General features: G+C 41.0%; 1 protein-coding gene and 1 long non-coding RNA gene across 6 annotated transcripts in view; one reads left to right on the top strand and one right to left on the bottom strand.

The window, feature by feature from the left end:
• ATF6 (activating transcription factor 6) overlaps positions 1-18,762 on the top strand; it is a 116,207-nt gene that overhangs the window by 36,862 nt on the left and 60,583 nt on the right. For 4 of the 5 annotated variants that reach the window (XM_061584186.1, XM_061584206.1, XM_061584213.1 and 1 more), the window contains exons 11-14: positions 1,210-1,323; positions 3,317-3,419; positions 4,223-4,287; positions 5,427-5,541. In XM_061584186.1, coding sequence (XP_061440170.1) covers positions 1,210-1,323; positions 3,317-3,419; positions 4,223-4,287; positions 5,427-5,541 — 397 coding nt within the window. The remainder of the gene's footprint in view (positions 1-1,209; positions 1,324-3,316; positions 3,420-4,222; positions 4,288-5,426; positions 5,542-18,762) is intronic. The other variant, XM_061584196.1, reaches the window with a different exon arrangement.
• LOC133364111 (uncharacterized) overlaps positions 1-18,762 on the bottom strand; it is a 90,126-nt gene that overhangs the window by 15,042 nt on the left and 56,322 nt on the right. The window contains exon 2 of the long non-coding RNA XR_009757835.1: positions 1,701-1,795. This is a non-coding gene — a long non-coding RNA (uncharacterized LOC133364111). The remainder of the gene's footprint in view (positions 1-1,700; positions 1,796-18,762) is intronic.

Raw genomic sequence — 18,762 nt, 5'->3', positions numbered from 1 at the left:
AATCAGCCCATGATTTTTCCATAAACAAAGATTTCCCAAAAGAGTTTCATCTTCTGTCTTCTCATTATATGTTATAGCTATTAAGAGGAATGACCCAGGATTTTACTTTCTCTTTCACCTGGACCAGATTTCTTCGTACAAGGGTTTGATTTTATTAGGTCTCTTATCAGGTCTTGTACTATACCACAATACATTTCTTGAACTTGTTGAAATGTAATTCTGTTCCATAAGTATCGCTTTGTGAAGTTGGAACCAAGATAAGTGTGTAAGCACTGTGGCTTCATAATATGTTTTTATGGAGGGGAAAGATAGTCCCTCATCTGTTATTGATTGAATGAAAGTATTTGTAGTAACCCTTAGTGTTTTCCTCTCTCAGGGAAATTTCAAAATAATATCTTGCCAGTTGCCTATCACTCTTGATGAAACTTGTAATGGTATATTAAGAAAAACAAACAACTTTTTTTGTGTGCAAAATCATCATTTTAATTGCTGAGATTCTTCCCATCGAGGAGATTTTCTGTTCCTTCCAAGTCATGAGACCATTTCATATATGAAAACAATTATAACAATTAAAAACACTTTCATATGTAAAAACAATTAATATAGGTTCATATTATGCATGCCTTTATTTTTATAACACAATCTGGGCTATTTATACAAATGTTGGCTGACATGATTTTTTTTTTTTGGTGGTAGTTTGCTTGCTCTAGTTCAGGATATTAGCAGTCCATCCCCTTGTTGCAGTGACAGCATAACTGCACTTATTTGCTTTTCTCCCAGGACATTTTTGTGTGCTGATATAGGAGTGGTGGTTGGAATGAATGACATTGAGTGCCTGTTGTCAGGAGTGCTGATTGGGGCTGCCTCACTCTGAACATCACCCAATGCTGCCGGTTACCAGGAGGGAGAGGCACCGGGGAGCTTGGCATGGTGTGCCACAGTGGGGGAGCCAGTCTGAGGCTGTTCCATACCACGTCAAGCTTCTCGCTGCCTTGTCCCTACCTCTTTCCCTTTTGGTGACAGTGACATGCAGTGTTCAGAAGCTAGGAGAGCGAGGCAGCCCTGCTGTCCGCTACTGCCCATTGTGTTCATAAACTCTTCTAGGCTCTCAGTAAATCACGTCACATGGAGCTAAGGCATATTTTATTTCCACAGACGATTGTAGCAGCCTTGTATTGTTAAAGGGCCTTGTATTCTTTTCCTTTCCAGATACAGGCATTCTGTTTCGGATAATAAAGCGTTGATGGTAGTTACGGAGGAACCAATTATATATATTTCTCCCACACCTTGCCAACCACTGATCAATCGCACGGAGTCACTCAGGTAAGCAGCCTGCTCAACCAGGATAGAGGTGTTTAGTGCCTGATCAGCCCAGGGAATTGGGGCTAGTGGCTGTGCAAAGTTTTTCCAGATGCCCACCTCCCAAAGATTTTTGTTTAGATCTATATTTATTATTTTATTTATTTCTTATTTGATTTATATCCTGCCCTTCCTCCCAGCAGGAGCCCGTTATAAAATGTTTATAAACTTTTTAAGGTTCAAAATGCATATAAAAGACTAAAAGAAGAATAACAAAAGAAGGCCCCAGTATAAATATTCTGAAAATTCAGGAAGAGAAATTATTTTTTTAAATTAAAAAGCAATAAGAAAGGTATAACTCAAAGAGTTAAGTCTAAATGAACAAATAGTTTTTAACTTACCTCATAAATGATGATGTTGTGTCCTTTATGGAAATAAGAGGATGAAGCAATTGTTGTTGATCACAAGCTGAATATGAGTCAACAGTGTGATGTGGCTGCAAAAAAGGCAAATGCTATATTAGGCTGCATTCACAGAAGTATAGTTTCCAAATTGCGTGAAGTACTAGTTCCCCTCTATTCAGCACTGGTTAGGCCTCATCTTGAGTACTGCGTCCAGTTCTGGACACAGCACTTTATGAAGGATGCAGACAAATGAACAGGTTCAGAGGAGGGCAACAAGGATGATCAGGGGACTGGAAACAAAGCCCTATGAGGAGAGACTGAAAGAACTGGGCATGTTTAGCCTGGAGAAGAGAAGACTGAGGGGAGATATGATAGCACTCTTCAAGTACATGAAAGGTGGTCACATAGAGGAGGGCCAGGATCTCTTCTTGATCATCCCAGAGTGCAGGACATGGAATAATGGGTTCAAGTTGCAGGAAGCCAGATTTCGACTGAACATCAGGAAAAACTTCCTAACTGGTAGAGCCATACGACAATGGAGCCAATGGCCTAGAGAGGTAGTGGGCTCTCCGACACTGGAGGCCTTCAAGAGGCAGCTGGACAGCCATCTGTCGGGAATGCTTTGATTTGGATTCCTGCCTTGCGCAGGACTTGATGGCCCTTCCAACTCTACTGTTCTGTGATTCTATGATTCTGTTGATAGTGTTAGGCACCAGGGACTTCTGGTGACAAGACTCCAGCACCTTCCTTTCTGCAATACTTAGGCCGTATGTCTGCTGAAGAATTTGCAGGCTCAACTGTGTCACTGAGAGGTGTCACTTTGGCAGCATTGCAACCCCAACTAACTGACTTGACACCTGGCTAGGAGTTCCAGATAGTGAATGCAATTCTACTTGGCCCTGTAAAGCCTTTACCCCAGTGCCTGCTTTTCTGTCTTCAACAACTTCTCTCTTATTAAGAAATGCCAGACTGACTTCCTACTCTCCACCCTTCCACGCATTCTGCTTTGGAAATCTCCCCCGTGGCTTCCTTTGCTGCATTTCTTCTACACCCCTTGTGGTAGCTGCTTCTTTTGGGGTCCCTAGCTGCACTGACAGACAGCTAGTATTTGCACCAGAATCTCCGACGTTAGTAGCCACTCTTGTTCCATCAGTGTTGTTCAGATGTAACTATTGCTGGGATCATATCCTGCCTGCCAGTTGAAATGGAATTTGCTCCCACAAGATGCAGTAATGGCCACCAGCTTGGACGGCTTTAAAAGAAGATTAGACAAATTCATGGAGGACAGGGCTATCAATGGCTGCTAGCCGTGATGGCTGTGCTGTGCCACCCTAGTCAGAGGCAGCATGCTTCTGAAAACCAGTTGCCGGAAGCCTCAGGAGGGGAGAGTGTTCTTGCACTCGGGTCCTGCTTGTGGGCTTCCCCCAGGCACCTGGTTTGCCACTGTGAGAACAGGATGCTGGACTAGATGGGCCACTGGCCTGATCCAGCAGGCTCTTCTTATGTTCTTATATTGGTTGTAGAGAGGGCTGTGTTTTAATGGCTTTCTCCCACCCCCACAAGCATACTTCTGTTTTTCAAGAAAAAGAGAATTGCAGTATTGCATTTTTCAGGTTAAGTCATGAGCTGCGAGGCTGGGTTCACAGACATGAAGCAGAAAGGACAAGATCAAGGAGGGTGTCAAATAGTCAGCAGCAAAAAGCTCAGACCATCCAGGTATGTTTATGCTGCTGTTTGTTGCCTTGTGCAGGAAAGTGACTGAGATGACTAATGGGATGGTAGATGGGGAGGAATTCTTAGGACCTGGAACTAGACTGAGGAGCAGAATGGAAGCTCCCAAGGAGTGAATTTTGCTTCCAGTTGCCTTTCCTCTCCCATACAAACATCAGCCTATATTAAAAAGTTTTAGGCTTGATTTATACCTTATTTTTATGGTGCAGTTGTCACTCCTGTAATGGGATGCAATGATGATGCCTGAAGTTTGGCATCATATGGATTGCTTAGATGTCTGGTTCCCCTGCCAGTTCTGTAGCCCAAATAATTGGATGTAAAAAAAATCAGTTTGATCATTCACTCTTTGTATAGATTGGTTGTGTAAAACATCAAAATAGAGTACATTTTTGTGAAACTCTGTGTGTGTAAAACATTCCACCTTCACTGTACCTCAGACAAAATCATGGAAGGTAACCAATGTTGATTGTACTCAGAGTAGGCCTATTGAAATCAATGAACCTAAGACCATTGATTTCTTCAGATTTTCTCTTAGTTGGACATCACCCCGATAATTCTTACATCTATGTACCTTATTATTGAAGATAATTATATATATATATTTATATTTAAATAGCCAGAAAATTTACTGGGATTCCCTGCCCATGTATACAACCTCCAGAGAAGAATTTTTGATAGCTCTGACCCACTGTGTCTGTGTGTGCATGTGCATACCTCAATAAGACCATGTTAGGTTCAATGATGAGTAATTTTTCTTTGTGTGATCACACTTTTTCTCCTCTCTCAAGAGCCCTTCAGGAGAGAAAGCAAATTCTGAGCTGATGGCCCTTCCCTATACAGACAAAAGTGTTGGGTGAGTGAAGATGAGACCTTTGATCAATGTAACATTTTGATGGTATTACTCTTCCATTGGATGCAAGTCCTAACAGTATCTTGAGAGAAGGAAATTTCTTGGTCTCTCCTACCCCAGCATAGCTAGAATAATGGGAATGAGGAGGTGAAGGTGATGGAGATGATGAAGTAGAATAGAAGTTTAGAGGTCTTTTACACAGTAGGTTTAGAGACAACTATATTATTATAGTGTGGTGCAATGGTTAGGGTGTTGGGCTATGGGAGACCAGCGTTCGAATCCCTACTCAGCCATGAAGCTCACTAGGTGACCTTGGGCCAGTTACTCAGCCTAACCTACCTCACAGCTTGTTGTGAGGATACAATGGAGAGGAGGAGAGCCACGTATGCCACTTGGAGCTCCTTGGAGGAATGTAATAATAAAATAAGTAACCTAAACCTTTCATGTAAAGGACCTCTAATCTTGAGATGGTATCACTTAGTTGTTTCATTGAAGGAGGCCTGGCTAGCTAGATTAGCAGTTCCTTTCTAACAGTGCAATCCAGTACCTGCCTACTCAAAAGTAAATTCCTTTGGGTTCAGTGGGACCTACTCCCAGGTAAGTGTTTATTGGATTGTAGTCCAACTTGGCTTTCATCTGTTGTCTTCTAAGACTAACTCAGGGTTTTTCTAATTGAGAGCAATCTCTTTCCAACAGCGACCACATAGATACTTCTGGGAAGTGCTCAAGCAGGGCAACAGCCTTCCCCTGTTGTGTGCCTCCTGCATCTGGCAGTCAGAGGTATGCTGCCTCTGAACGGAGAAGCTCCATTTGGTTATCCAGATTAATAGCTGTTGGTTGATCTGTCCTCAGATTTGTCTAACTCCTTTTTATGGTCCTTTAAGTGTCTTTCACTATGGTTTTGCAGGTGTGAATTTTATAAACTAACCATGTATGTTTCAGGTAGTAGTACTGTGACATTGGGTTCAAAACAGAGACAAATTTTCATAAATGACACAGATACAGTGGAACACTCTGGCCTGATACATTTTGCAGAAACAGTTGTGAGCTGCTGGTTGCTGTATTCACTTTCTTAAATCTGGTGTCTGGTGTTAAGTCTGGTGTTCTTCGTCATTCTAGCGTTGTCTTTTCATGTGTTTCAGCAGAAACTTGGGGAGTGAGCTACAAGTTTATTATGCTTCACCTCGGAATTACCAAGATTTCTTTGAAGCAATTCACAGAAGGGGAGATACTTTCTATGTGGTATCATTCCGTAGGGTAAGTAGTCCGTTGCTGAATATAGAAAGGGATCCATTGCAGGGTTGGAACATACAACAGCCCTCTCCAAGATATCTTGATGATTATTTTTTGAGGATACTCAATATTCTACTAGCCTCTTCGCAAAACTCTAATTCCTGTGGTTCTTTAGCAGAAAGAAGAAGCAGGGATCCATTTATTTTGTTTGCCATGATGATGAAACTGTTTTATAGGCTTGTTTGGACAAGTGTGTACTTTAGCTAAGATGGAAGAGAGAGATTATTTCCCTTCCCTAAGGACCCGTTCACAGTTAACAATTATACTAAGGGACAAGAGGTCAACTGTCTCTCATAAGAACATGACAAGAGCCTGCTGGATCAGGCCAATGGCCCATCTAGTCCACCATCCTGTTCTCGCTGTGGCCAACCAGATGCTTGTGGGAAGCCCACAATCAGGACCTGAGTGCAAGAGTACTCTCCCCTCCTGTGGTTTCCAGCAACAGATAATCGGAAGCATACTGTCTTTGACCGTGAAAGCAGAGCATAGCCATCTTGGCTAGTAGCCATTGGTATCCTCCATGAATTTGTCTAACCCTCTTTTAAAGCTTTCCAGATTGCTGGTCATCACAGCTTCTTGTGGGAGTGAATTCTATAGTTTAACTATGCGCTTCATTGAATGTCCCTGAGTTCTAGTGTTATGAGGCACAGAAAAACGTTTATCCACTTTCTCCACACTATGCATAATTTTATACACCTCTATCTCTGCTCTTACTCACCTTTTTTCAAAATTAAAACCCCCCAAATGTTGTAGCCTTTCCTCACAAGCCAGTTGCTCTATCCCCTTGATCATTTTGGTGCACAGATTTGTGTAAGGACATTATGATATTGCCTGGTTTATTTTCATTTCATTTCCTAATGATCCCTAGCATGGCATTTGCCTTTTTCATGGCTACCATGCACTAGGTTGACATCTTCAGGCTGACATCGAGCTATCCATCACAACCCCAAGGGCTTGTTCCTGGTCAGTCACTGCCAGTTCAGACCCCACATGAAACTAATATCTTTTTGCCCTGACATGCATCCCTTTACATTTGTTTATTTGAATTGCTTTTTGCCGTTTTGTGCCCATTCACTCAGTTTGAAAATATCTTTCGGAGCTCTTTACAGTCCCTTTTTGTTTTAACCAACATGAACAATTTAGTGTCATCAACAAACTTGGCTATCTCACTACTCACCCCTAATTCTAGATCATTTATGAACATTACTAATGTATTTAAAGATTTTTGTTGTTGCTGGTTTTTAGCAATGTGCTTCTCAAATTCTTTTTTTAGTATCCCTTATTGGTTGCCTGCATTTCTTTTGCCAACGTTTGTGTTCCTTTTTGTTCTCCTCATTTGAACAAGACTTCCATTTTCTAAAGGAAGCCTTCTTGCCTCTAATAGCTTCGTTGATTCTGCTAATTAACCATGGTAGCATACTCGTGGCCCTGGTGGTACCTTTCCTGATCTGTGGTTTACACTTCAGGCGAGCTTCTAATATTGTGATTTTAAGCAACTCCCAAGCATTCTGATTTGACCTTCTTCACTGTGCACACCCTAGGTTTAATTGCCTGCCTGGTCTGAAGGTTGCAGATGTCACTAGTTGCTTAGATAACCTGGTAGTAGGACTGGGAGGAGACAGTGGTTGTGATGCATGTTGGCAACTTAGTTGGATTCTTGCCACTGCACAGTAATCCCCTAAATTACTTACCTACCCAGATAAGCTCAAAAATATCCCTCATTTCCCCAGATGACAGTCTGAAAACCATGGTTTTAAGGGATGTTTTAATTAAAGGAACATCCATCTTTCTTCAAGAGCACACTGGAGCATGCTTTCCTAGGCAGGTGTGTGTACATGTGTACTCTCTCCCTCTTTGTTGAGGACATTAATCTGGGCTCACCCTGGTCAAACTTCACCTGTGTCTGACAACATTATTAAATGAACACTGTGACATGTGGATAGAATAAGAACATACAGTTGTGCTAAGATGAGTAGTAGGCAGGGAATAGGATTGAGGTAGCAGAATGCACATGGAACAGACTAGAGAATATTGGATCTAAGGGGACAGAAGGAAAACAAGTGTCAGAGTGTGAAGTAATGTATCCCTCTGTTGATATTATCTGCTTTCAGGAATTTCAGAAAATCCCCTTCACTGAAATCTCTCAAATAAAAACAATCCAGGCAAAACTGTTGTCAGTATGGTCTTATAGCTAAACAGATTGTTTCGTTCAGAGTTATAGATACTAATCTGGACTTTCCAGTGTTGCCCAAAATGTTATACAAGTCAATCTAAAGTCAGGAGTTCAACTCCCCAGACACTCTACCATTTGTTAGATGCTTCACAACTTAAGAGTCTTTTTTTTTACATGAGCTGATTCTGTTTAGTGAACAGAATGGACTGTGCTTAGAACTGCAGATATTGGGACTTTTGCAGCTTGTGTATACTTAGGCCTAGTTCTTGGAGAGGTGACAAACCACATCGGTCCTCAGGTGGAGGCTGACAGGGTGTAAGTGCTCCTTTCCATCAAAAACAAGAGAACCAATCCTTCCCCCCTCCCAGTCCATCAAAAATCTGGCAAGTCAATGAAGAGGCTAGGCTACAGTCTTTTCCCCTGATGGCCAGTCTTCTATGTCTTGGGTGTTTTTTTTTAATGGAGGAACATTCAGGCATGTGAGTCTCCACTTTCAGTCTGAGTAGTACAGCCCAGTTTTACTCCCTTTGTAGACTAGGATGTTGTGCCAAGGGGTAGTTGCTGCGTTTCATCTCTAGGTAACTTGGGGCCACCACCAAGCAGTATGGCATTCCCTGTTACGGAACATGTAACATTGTATATGCAATGTTAAAATATGAAATATCTTTCTTTATCTCTTAGAACTTGTAAACATTTTTTTTCTTAAGAATGAAACTGGGACAAACCTTCTCTCACATCTTGATTTAAAAATTTGGTAGTGCTGCCGGGGCTCAGATATGAGCCACTAATTGGCCGTCTCTGCTGAAGATCCTGGAAATCAGTCAACATTGCCACAAATGTACAGTTCCTTAACTGGTGAACATTAGGATGAAGTCCATTCTCTGATTCAATCCACCAGCACTCTGGGTGGTACTTGCACATCACCAGGCAATTGTTTACTGGTTTAGGGGGTGAATGGGGATAGGTTTGGGGTGACATTTGAACCCTGGTTTATCATGTCTTAATCTAAGGTGCTCTCCATCTGGCCTTTGCCTAAGCACTCACTGTTTAGTGATAATGCAGTGCTTGCAGAAAGATTAAATGAATGTGTTTTTATGCAAATAAGGCAATTCTTTCTTAATAGCAGTTGTTATGGGTTAGAGCAGAGATAGGGAGCCTGTCCTCTAGATGTTGCTGGACTATAATTCCTATAATCCCTAACCATTGGCTATGCTGGCTGGCATTGATGGTGTCCATAATCATCTGAGAGTCACAGGTTCCCCATCCCTGATTTAGATTATTGTGGAACATTGGAGACAACCTCTGGCTTGGAGATGTCCATCACCATATTAAAGAAGCATACCTAGCACACCACCATAATCTCTATGCAGTCTTGTGTGGTAGCAGCTCTATACATTTATGTAGCATTACTAAGGTCTGCATGTCACATTAAACCATCGTTTAAAGCAAACTGTGGTTCAATGTGAACAAACAACTATGCTAATCCATGCACTCCTCTGGCACTCCTACTGCTTCACTGTAGAAAAAACAAACCAGAACCCAGCTTGTCATGTCGGCTGAACTCAGGCTCCTGGTTTGCTTCCTCAAAAAAAACACAAGAAGTTACTGCAGTTTCTTTTTTGCTAAGGGAGAAAGTTTACCTTGATCCCAGAGAAAACGATCTGTTCAATAGTGGAATCCAGTCCACCCATATGTTCTTTACCTTCTGGTATATCTGCCCCTTCCAGCAGTCTATCCCATCTAGTGCTACACCCCTCTGCTCTTGGGAAGAATGTGTTTTTTATTTCTAAGTAAACATAGAATTGGGCGGTTAAAGTGGTGTTTAATTGAATTTTAAGACTAAGAGGAAAGGAATGGGAATTGTGAACTTTGGGTTTGCAAGGCAGAAAATGTTATTAAGAGATTTGGCATTTCCTATATTTGAAATTGCTTGACAAAAACCCTTGTATTTAATAAAAAAAATTCTTAGACTCCTTTGCAATGTCATAGTAAGAATTGGCCCTTTGTTTTTTTTAAAAATCCTTGGATACTGTCAAACTTGAATGGTCTGGTACGGTTGGTTTATGGCATTCTGTCATTGGCAAATAATGGTGAAGAAGTATTATCATATGTTCTAGTGCAGTGTTTCCCAAAGTGTGGTACGCAAAAGGGCTTCAAGGGGTACGCGGCTGAATGTTTTTTTTGTACTTTATCGTTGGGTTTTAGTGGCAAAAAACGTGGGCGTGTGTTCTTTTAAGAGAAAATACAGTTCTTGTGATTTCTCCAGTTTCTCACACAATCATGTGAGGGAAGATCAATATAATAACAGTGGTTTATCCCGATGTTATTCAACGCGTAGTTTCTTTCGCTCTCAATGCATTCCTTGTCTTTTCGTGCACCCCTCCAGTTTCTCATAAGACTCGGACTCCCTCGCAATGACTTTGGCCACCAAAAAATGCTTCTACAAACAGACAGATGGCGCCACAAAGATATTTATGCGTATGCTCGACTACAAAAATGTTCACACCAGGAAGCGGGGAAGTGGGGTTTTTTCTCTGTCTTCAGCCCTGCAGTGGCCATCTCGCCAGCCACTTCCCTCTTGGGGAATCTCCCCAAGTATTACTCTTTATTTCCAGAATGGTTTTTTTGTTTGAATAATAGTTATTTTAATTATTAGTATATGAATTATTTCTATATTTTTGAATATATATTTTTGTTATATAAATATTCTATTATTAAAATGTTTATTACTTACTTTGTATTTATTTTTTTACAAACATTTCATATAAAATTATAGGAATTACGAATGTGTTATAATACCTTACCCCTCTCCCAATTATTTTTGTGAAAGTTGGGTACGCCGGTAAAATCAACGTCTCAAAAGGGGTACGCACATGTTGAAAGTTTGGGAAACACTGTCCTAGTGTATTATGTATTACAAAAAGTAGCTGTCATTAAGCAGAGCTAAACAAGTGTGTTTCTTCCTGTCCAGTCCATAGTCTCTCTCTTATTCCCAAAGCAGTTGGGACTGGTTTTGGGGTTTTTTGTTTTTGTTTTGCCGATGAAAAGCAAGCAGCTCCAAGGCTATGTAGTATGCATTTTTGCTCTGTTGACATAAACTCAAGCTGGTGAAATAATTTTCTCAGACCATATTCATATGAATTATTTGTCCAGACAGACAGACTGTCCTAGAAGCAACACAAGCAGGGCCGTAGTCACTGGGGGATGCTGTCATAAGTCCTGCTTCCCTAGGAATATTCTAGGCAGCTTTTTTTAAAAAGGGAAAGCAAGTTTATGGAAATACAAGAAACAAGCACAGAAGCGTATCGTACCCAGTTCTTTGCAAGAAGTAAATCTGCTTCTGCCTTGGTTCTGGCTGATGTGCAAAGGCACTAGGATGATTTGCCTTTAACACAAATTTTATGTTATTAAATCTATTGACTAAAATGCATTTTCAAATGTATACAAACATCTGTATTTAGACTTTTTCTGCTTTGCAAATGCGATCGCTGCCTCCATCCCAATGGAACTTTAGATCCGCCACCATAAAATATTTGGTAAAAGGCCTGCTGGAGATCTAGTTTTAGAAATAATGTTTTCCAGGTAAGGATAATGTTTGCCAATGTCTGTGACTGGGTAAATCTGTAGGTGGGGTGGTACTTGGAGTGCTTCCAGACTGATACTTTCTAGTGCTACCTAATAATTGCTCTTCCTCTCTAAGCTATATGTGAAACTGCAATTGGCCATTTCATGTTTTGGAGTAATTTAGTGCATCTTGTGTGTGTACATCCCTCTATGTTCCATTCATACTAGTGAGTGTGGAATAGACATGAAGGGAATAACTCACTTAAAGCACCTCATTTTAGCAGCATGTTTTTTATTTAAATGCTATCATGTGAATGTTTTCAATATATTTGAAAAAATAAAAGGAAAAGGTTTTAGCTTGAATTAAAATACTGATTAGTTATATTCACTAATAGGCAAAAGCCCTTGTGGTTTAAGAACGTACCTATAGCCCACAGATATTTCTATCAAACTTTAAAAAGCAGGGAAATTGGGCAGCTATAGTGAATGCACCAGGGGAGCAGGAGACCTGACCTCCTCTCTGAAATATTGTACTGCCCTACAAATGTGTAAAAATGCAGACCCAATTTGGGTTGGTCTTTCACAGTCCAATCCACTTCCTGTGTAGCTTGGAAGAATTTGGTAACATGCCACTCTCGTGACTGTATAATAAGCATGCTGCTTAATGATGCTGCTCAGGGGAAAAATAAGATTTTCACCTGCTGAGATGGTGCTGTTCTTTTTTTAAAAAATGAGATTTTCTGAGGAAAACTATAATAAAATCTTGATGTTGTGTAAACACCCTTTAAAGAAATATAGAAGTAGTGGCACTTCCAGAATAAATGCCCAGTGTGGAAGAACCCACATTCCTTTTGTGAACTGCACTGTGGTTTGGAGCATTCTACTTGGGTGGGTATAATTAAACAATATTCATTTGCAGTCTTTCACTGTCAGCTCAAGGCATCTTACCACGTAAAGGGAAGCCCAAGTTGCACTCCCCCCATTAAGATAAAAACTTTTATAAAGTCTTGATGTACCATTCAGACACCAATTTATTCCATCATTCTCTCTCCCCCCCTCCCCAGTGCCACTTGAGGCAAGTTGCTTCACCCTGCTACATGGCAAGGGTGGCCTTGCAGTCTCTGAAGATTGCTTTGGATTTATTTGGGACACAGACAAGTGTTGTTTTCTTATAGCTGTTCCAGAATTCTTTTCCTTGGTGATTCAAGCCTATATACCAGAAGCATTATAGACTTTCAGGCTGGGATCCAACAGAATTGTGTGCAGCAAACCTCTTGAAATTGAGAGGACTCCCAAAAGCAAATTGTGATGTACTGAGGGCTGTTTTAAGGGGAAAAGGTAAAATCGCTCTGGCCTTTTCATTAGCCTCTGCTTGCACTTAACTTAGCCCTTTGGTTCCCAGCATCAGGCAAAGGTGGTATTTTTGTAGCTGCACTCCAGAAATCATGGGAGGAAAGGAAGGTAGGTAAAGTTATTTGGGATTTTAATCTGCCTTGGGTTGAGTATGAAGCTAAGTGATTACTTGGATTTATAAATGAGCCATCAAAGAGTAATTGCCCCAGGTAGAACTTGTAAAGTCCGTGTGATGTGGAGTGTTGGATTTGGACCAGGAGACCTGGGTTATAATCCCCACTCAGCCACAAAGTTTACTGAGTGATTTTGGGGTAAGAGTCATCAAATGATGAGAAATTACATGCATTTGTAAAACTAGCTATTGTGCATAACTATTTTTATGTTAATAATTTTATCTTGCTCTGAAATGTATGAATATATGTATGCTGTTCTTAAGAGGCAAATGTGTAATACTCTAGCCAATGTTTGTTTGTGCTTTTCAGTTTTATGAAACATTGGTTTGTGTGAGTTGAATCTATTCAAGTAGGAGATCTAATTATATAACTTGCACTCTGTTGGCCATTCATTCTAAAGTTATATAGCAGTTGTTCTTAGATGGTTGGGAATTTGTTCCAGAAATCTGTTTTCCAAGTTGTTCAATATGTCTGTGAGATATATTTTTAAAAGTACAAAACCAGAGATTGGTTTCGTCAAAAAGGGAAATGATTTCTTAAAGATCATCTACTCCAGTTAACATAGTGGCCATCCTTTCTCAAAGTGCCATGAATTATCAGCCCTCAAATTCTAAATTCTTTGCTTTTACAGTGATGCAGAAATATTAGGAAATAGAGTAGCTTAAAGAATCTCTAGCAGAGTGGGAGTTGGGGCTGGATTAAACCTAGAGAGAACTTGCAGATTATACAGCCACACTGATTTTTAATTAATTTAAGAAAATTAACATTAGAGTCTATGATAACCCAGGCATGCCCAGTAAGAACCAACTGACAGTGTTCTCAAAGCCAGGTGCAAAGCTTGGCTAATCGGGCCACACCCACGCCAGACATTTTTATTCCACTTTAAACAGTCAAGGCTTCCCCAAAGAATCCTGGAGATTGTAGTTTTTAAAGGGTGCTGAGAGTTGTTAGACTCTTATTCCCCTGACAGCGCTGTAGTGACCAGAGTGGTTTAACAGTCAGCCCCTCTTCCCATAGAAAACTGATGATTGTAGCTGTGTGAGGGGAATAGGTAATCTCCAGCACCTCTCAGCACTCTTCAGAAACTACAATTATGTAAACACAATTTGGATCGATCTTTCACAGTCCAATCCACTTCCTGTGTAACTTGGAAGAATTTGGTAACATGTACTTCTAAGCATATGGTGAGTGGTGGCAACACCTGGAATCAGCCCAAATAACAGAAATGCACACTACCAAATTCTTCCAAGCTACAAAGGAAATGGATTGGAGTGTGAAAGACCAACCCAAATTGTGTTTGTATTTTTACAAATATGTATGGCAGTACAATATCTCAGAAAGGAGGTCAGGTCTCCTGCTCCCCTGGTGCATTCCTATAACTGTCCAATTTCCCTGCTTTTTAAAGTGTGTTAGAAATATCTGTTGGCTATAGGTACATTGTTAAACTGCAGGGGGTTTTTTGCCTGTGAGTATATCTAATGGCAGTAATTGATATAATCATTCAGTTCTATTTAATGCGCATTAGTGTGGGTGATATCCAAGGCATTTTGATGAAACCTGCAGAGACAGCTGGGAAAATTATAAATCAAGGATGTCACCACATTTGTACCTGATGAACCTATTCTAGTTAGGATTGAATATGCTCTGGAATAGTCCAAGATTTATCAAAATCTTCTGGTAGGTTTTGGCACTTCCTAAGACCGGTATGGAGGTCTGCAACTCCAAATAGCTATCCCAGAATCTACTAACTTTTGGTAACCTGAGTGGAACTTCTGCACAGCGAAAGCTGGATGGGGTTTTTACCTTGTTCTCCCTCACTCCCCAGCGACTGTCTGGTAACTCCTTAATTCTGGCTCTGTGTAGGATTAACAATATTGAAGTATTTGAATGGGATTAAATAGAAATGTTTTTTCTCTGTTTTCCAAGCAAGCTCCTGAAGTTTTCAAATAATATCCATTTACCAAAAAAAAAAAAATGGAATTAGTACAGTATGTTCAGGAACTTTTTTTGGTGGATCTACACAGAAAGAGAAAAAGTTTCACATTTGGGCTGCTTCTCCAGCAATGCCCCCATCCCAGTCATTTGTCAGGAACACATCAGTGTCCTTAAATGACTTTATGCTTTGACTGCATTAATCCACAATTTTGTTTTTGACCATTTCCAGCTGCATTTTCTCTAGCTCCCTTGTGCACAATTTGAAGTATTGATCTCACTAAGAGGATCTTTGTATGGGAGTTAGACACCCTTAGCACTGGACAAGATGTAGTACTGAAATGTTATCAGCTGTATGTAACAAAAACCGCTTTTAAAGTAATTGCATACAGATGGAGCCATCCCTTCCCTCAATATGGAACCATGTGTTTTGCCAAATCTACAGTTACACAACAGTCAACATCGGAAAAAATCAGGTGCGGCAGCTGGAGGTCTGCCAATGCCAGTAGATCATAGCACCTCCTGCTGGTCAAGAGTCTAGACCGGCTAATTATATAGTTTTTCACATGCATGCAATCTGTGTTGAAATGAGTTTGGAAACTTTTTGTTGTGCTTAAATGTAGATATGCCCCAAAGTGTATTCATTTCTGTAGAAAGCTATGTAATCCAGGCAGGACTGAGAGTTGGGAATTTAAATCCGAGGGCAGGTGTCATCTTTTACTATGGACAGGTACAGATACTTTTTAAAAAGAATATGCTATGTAAATAAGTAGAACTAGCTGTAGTAGGTATGCCTCATACTGCCTTTTAACTGATGTGTGACAGTTTGACCAAAAAATACAGAGGCACTATCTTCAGTTTCAGATAGAATTCTGTGTGATATGAAAACTTGCATGTTAAACCCAACAAAATATTACCCATTAGTTTTTCATACTCTTTGGGACTTACTGTCCAGTACAAGGAGCACAGAGTAGTTTCAAAAAATTGGGTGGTTTTGTTCATGTGTCACCCTTTCTCAAAATGTGGCCTCCAGCCCATAGCCCATAGCCCATACCAGTTTATGCATACTTTCTGCTTCCCACCCCAATAAAGGCATACATTATAGGCTGCCCACGGCAAGACTTTGAGACCACAAAAAATGACAAGATGAAAAACCATATATAAAATAGTACTAAAATTTTAAACAATGTGCTGAAAGTTGGCAGTTGGAATGATGCCAGGAAAGCTAGCTAAGGAAGGCCCAGGACCACTTCTGTTGCATTCCCCCTCTCTGTACCAGCTGCAGCACTGAAAAGCAACTCTGTGTAATGTGCATTCCAATATTTGCCCTTAGATTCACCTCCAAAACATCCAAATTGGTTTAAATTTATTTATTTATTTATTGAATAGGCGACGTACAAAATAGGTATACAAATATAATAGACATTAAAAATCTGAAAACAATAACGATAAAATCTAGCCCACCCCAAACGCCTGCCTGAAGAGCCAGGTCTTAGAACATAAGAACATAAGAAGAGCCTGCTGGATCAGGCCAGTGGCCCATCTAGTCCAGCATCCTGTTCTCACAGTGGCCAACCAGGTGCCTGGGGGAAGCCCGCAAGCAGGACCCGAGTGCAAGAACACTCTCCCCTCCTGAGGCTTCCGGCAACTGGTTTTCAGAAGCATGCTGCCTCTGACTAGGGTGGCAGAGCACAACCATCATGGCTAGTAGCCATTGATAGCCCTGTCCTCCATGAATTTGTCTAATCTTCTTTTAAAGCCATCCAAGCTGGTGGCCATTACTGCATCTTGTGGGAGCAAATTCCATAGTTTAACTATGCGCTGAGTAAAGAAGTACTTCCTTTTGTCTGTCCTGAATCTTCCAACATTCAGCTTCTTTGAATGTCCACGAGTTCTAGTATTATGAGAGAGGGAGAAGAACTTTTCTCTGTCCACTTTCTCAATGCCATGCATAATTTTATACACTTCTATCATGTCTCCTCTGACCCGCCTTTTCTCTAAACAAGAAAGCCCCAAATGCTGCAACCTTTCCTCGTAAGGGAGTCGCTCCATCCCCTTGATCATTCTGGTTGCCCTCTTCTGAACCTTTTCCAACTCTAGAATATCCTTTTTGAGATGAGGCGACCAGAACTGTACACAGTATTCCAAATGTGGCCGCACCATAGATTTATACAACGGCATTATGATATCGGCTGTTTTATTTTCAATACCTTTCCTAATTATCGCTAGCATGGAATTTGCCTTTTTCACAGCTGCCGCACACTGGGTCGACATTTTCATCGTGCTGTCCACTACAACCCCGAGGTCTCTCTCCTGGTCGGTCACCGCCAGTTCAGACCCCATGAGCGTATATGTGAAATTCAGATTTTTTGCTCCAATATGCATAATTTTACACTTGTTTATATTGAATTGCATTTGCCATTTTTCTGCCCATTCACTCAGTTTGGAGAGGTCTTTTTGGAGCTCTTCGCAATCCCTTTTTGTTTTAACAACCCTGAACAATTTAGTGTCATCAGCAAACTTGGCCACTTCACTGCTCACTCCTAATTCTAGATCATTAATGAACAAGTTGAAAAGTACAGGTCCCAATACCGATCCTTGAGGGACTCCACTTTCTACAGCCCTCCATTGGGAGAACTGTCCGTTTATTCCTACTCTCTGCTTTCTGCTTCTTAACCAATTTCTTATCCACAAGAGGACCTCTCCTCTTATTCCATGACTGCTAAGCTTCCTCAGAAGCCTTTGGTGAGGTACCTTGTCAAACGCTTTTTGAAAGTCTAAGTACACTATGTCCACTGGATCACCTCTATCTATATGCTTGTTGACACTCTCAAAGAATTCTAATAGGTTACTGAGACAGGACTTTCCCTTGCAGAAGCCATGCTGGCTCTGCTTCAGCAAGGCTTGTTCTTCTATGTATTTAGTTAATCTAGCTTTAATCATACTTTCTACCAGTTTTCCAGGGACAGAAGTTAAGCTAACTGGCCTGTAATTTCCGGGATCCCCTCTGGATCCCTTTTTGAAGATTGGCGTTACATTTGCCACTTTCCAGTCCTCAGGCACGGAGGAGGACCCAAGGGACAAGTTACATATTTTAGTTAGCAGATCAGCAATTTCACCTTTGAGTTCTTTGAGAACTCTCGGGTGGATGCCATCCGGGCCCGGTGATTTGTCAGTTTTTATATTGTCCATTAAGCTTAGAACTTCCTCTCTCGTTACCACTATTTGTCTCAGTTCCTCAGAATCCCTTCCTGCAAATGTTAGTTCAGGTTCTTCACGGCCTGGTGGAAACTCATTATAGAGGGGGCATGGCGGAGATCATTTGGGAGGGAGTTCCACAGGGTGGGGCCACAATTGAGAAAGCCCTCTCTCTAGTCCTCACCAGTTTGGCTGTTTTGACTGATGGGATGGAGAGAAGGTCTTTTGAGGCTGATCTTGTTGGGGGGCATAGCTGATGATGCTGAAGGCGCTCCTTTAGATAAACTGGGCCAAAACTGTATAGGGATTTAAAGGTCAAAACCAACACCTTGAATTGGGCCCGGTAAGCAACTGGTAACCAGTGCAACTCTTTTAAATTGTTTTTAAAAGATGTGTTTTAAATTTGTATATTTGTTTTTAATGTTTTTAGTTACTGTAAACCGCCCAGAGAGCTTCAGCTATGGGGCGGTATATAAATAAATAAATGAATACATAAATAAAGTAGTCGGCATCATGTGAATGGGTTCAAGAGCTGGACTTATCTTTTCCTCTCAAGTGGTTGAGTTGTAGTGGTTGAGTTGTTTGGGGTTGCTTTGTAGGAAGCCAGTGGGTCACCTGAGTGCTTTGGTGCTGGGGGTGCCTGAGATACTTTTGCTTGTTCTTAGTCGGCAGCTGGCTGTGGCGTAACCAATCCCAAAGAATGTTTCTAACAGCAATGCTGCTTCCTTTTGACTTAAGTGCATGTGGCAGGGGATGGATGAAAGGGGATGGAGCAAAAATGTCCGTACAGGT

Source organism: Rhineura floridana, chromosome 1 (assembly GCF_030035675.1).
Source record: "Rhineura floridana isolate rRhiFlo1 chromosome 1, rRhiFlo1.hap2, whole genome shotgun sequence".
Taxonomy (NCBI): domain Eukaryota; kingdom Metazoa; phylum Chordata; class Lepidosauria; order Squamata; family Rhineuridae; genus Rhineura; species Rhineura floridana.
The sequence above is the reverse complement of the archived record's forward strand: the minus strand, read 5'-3'. Positions and strand labels throughout refer to the sequence as shown.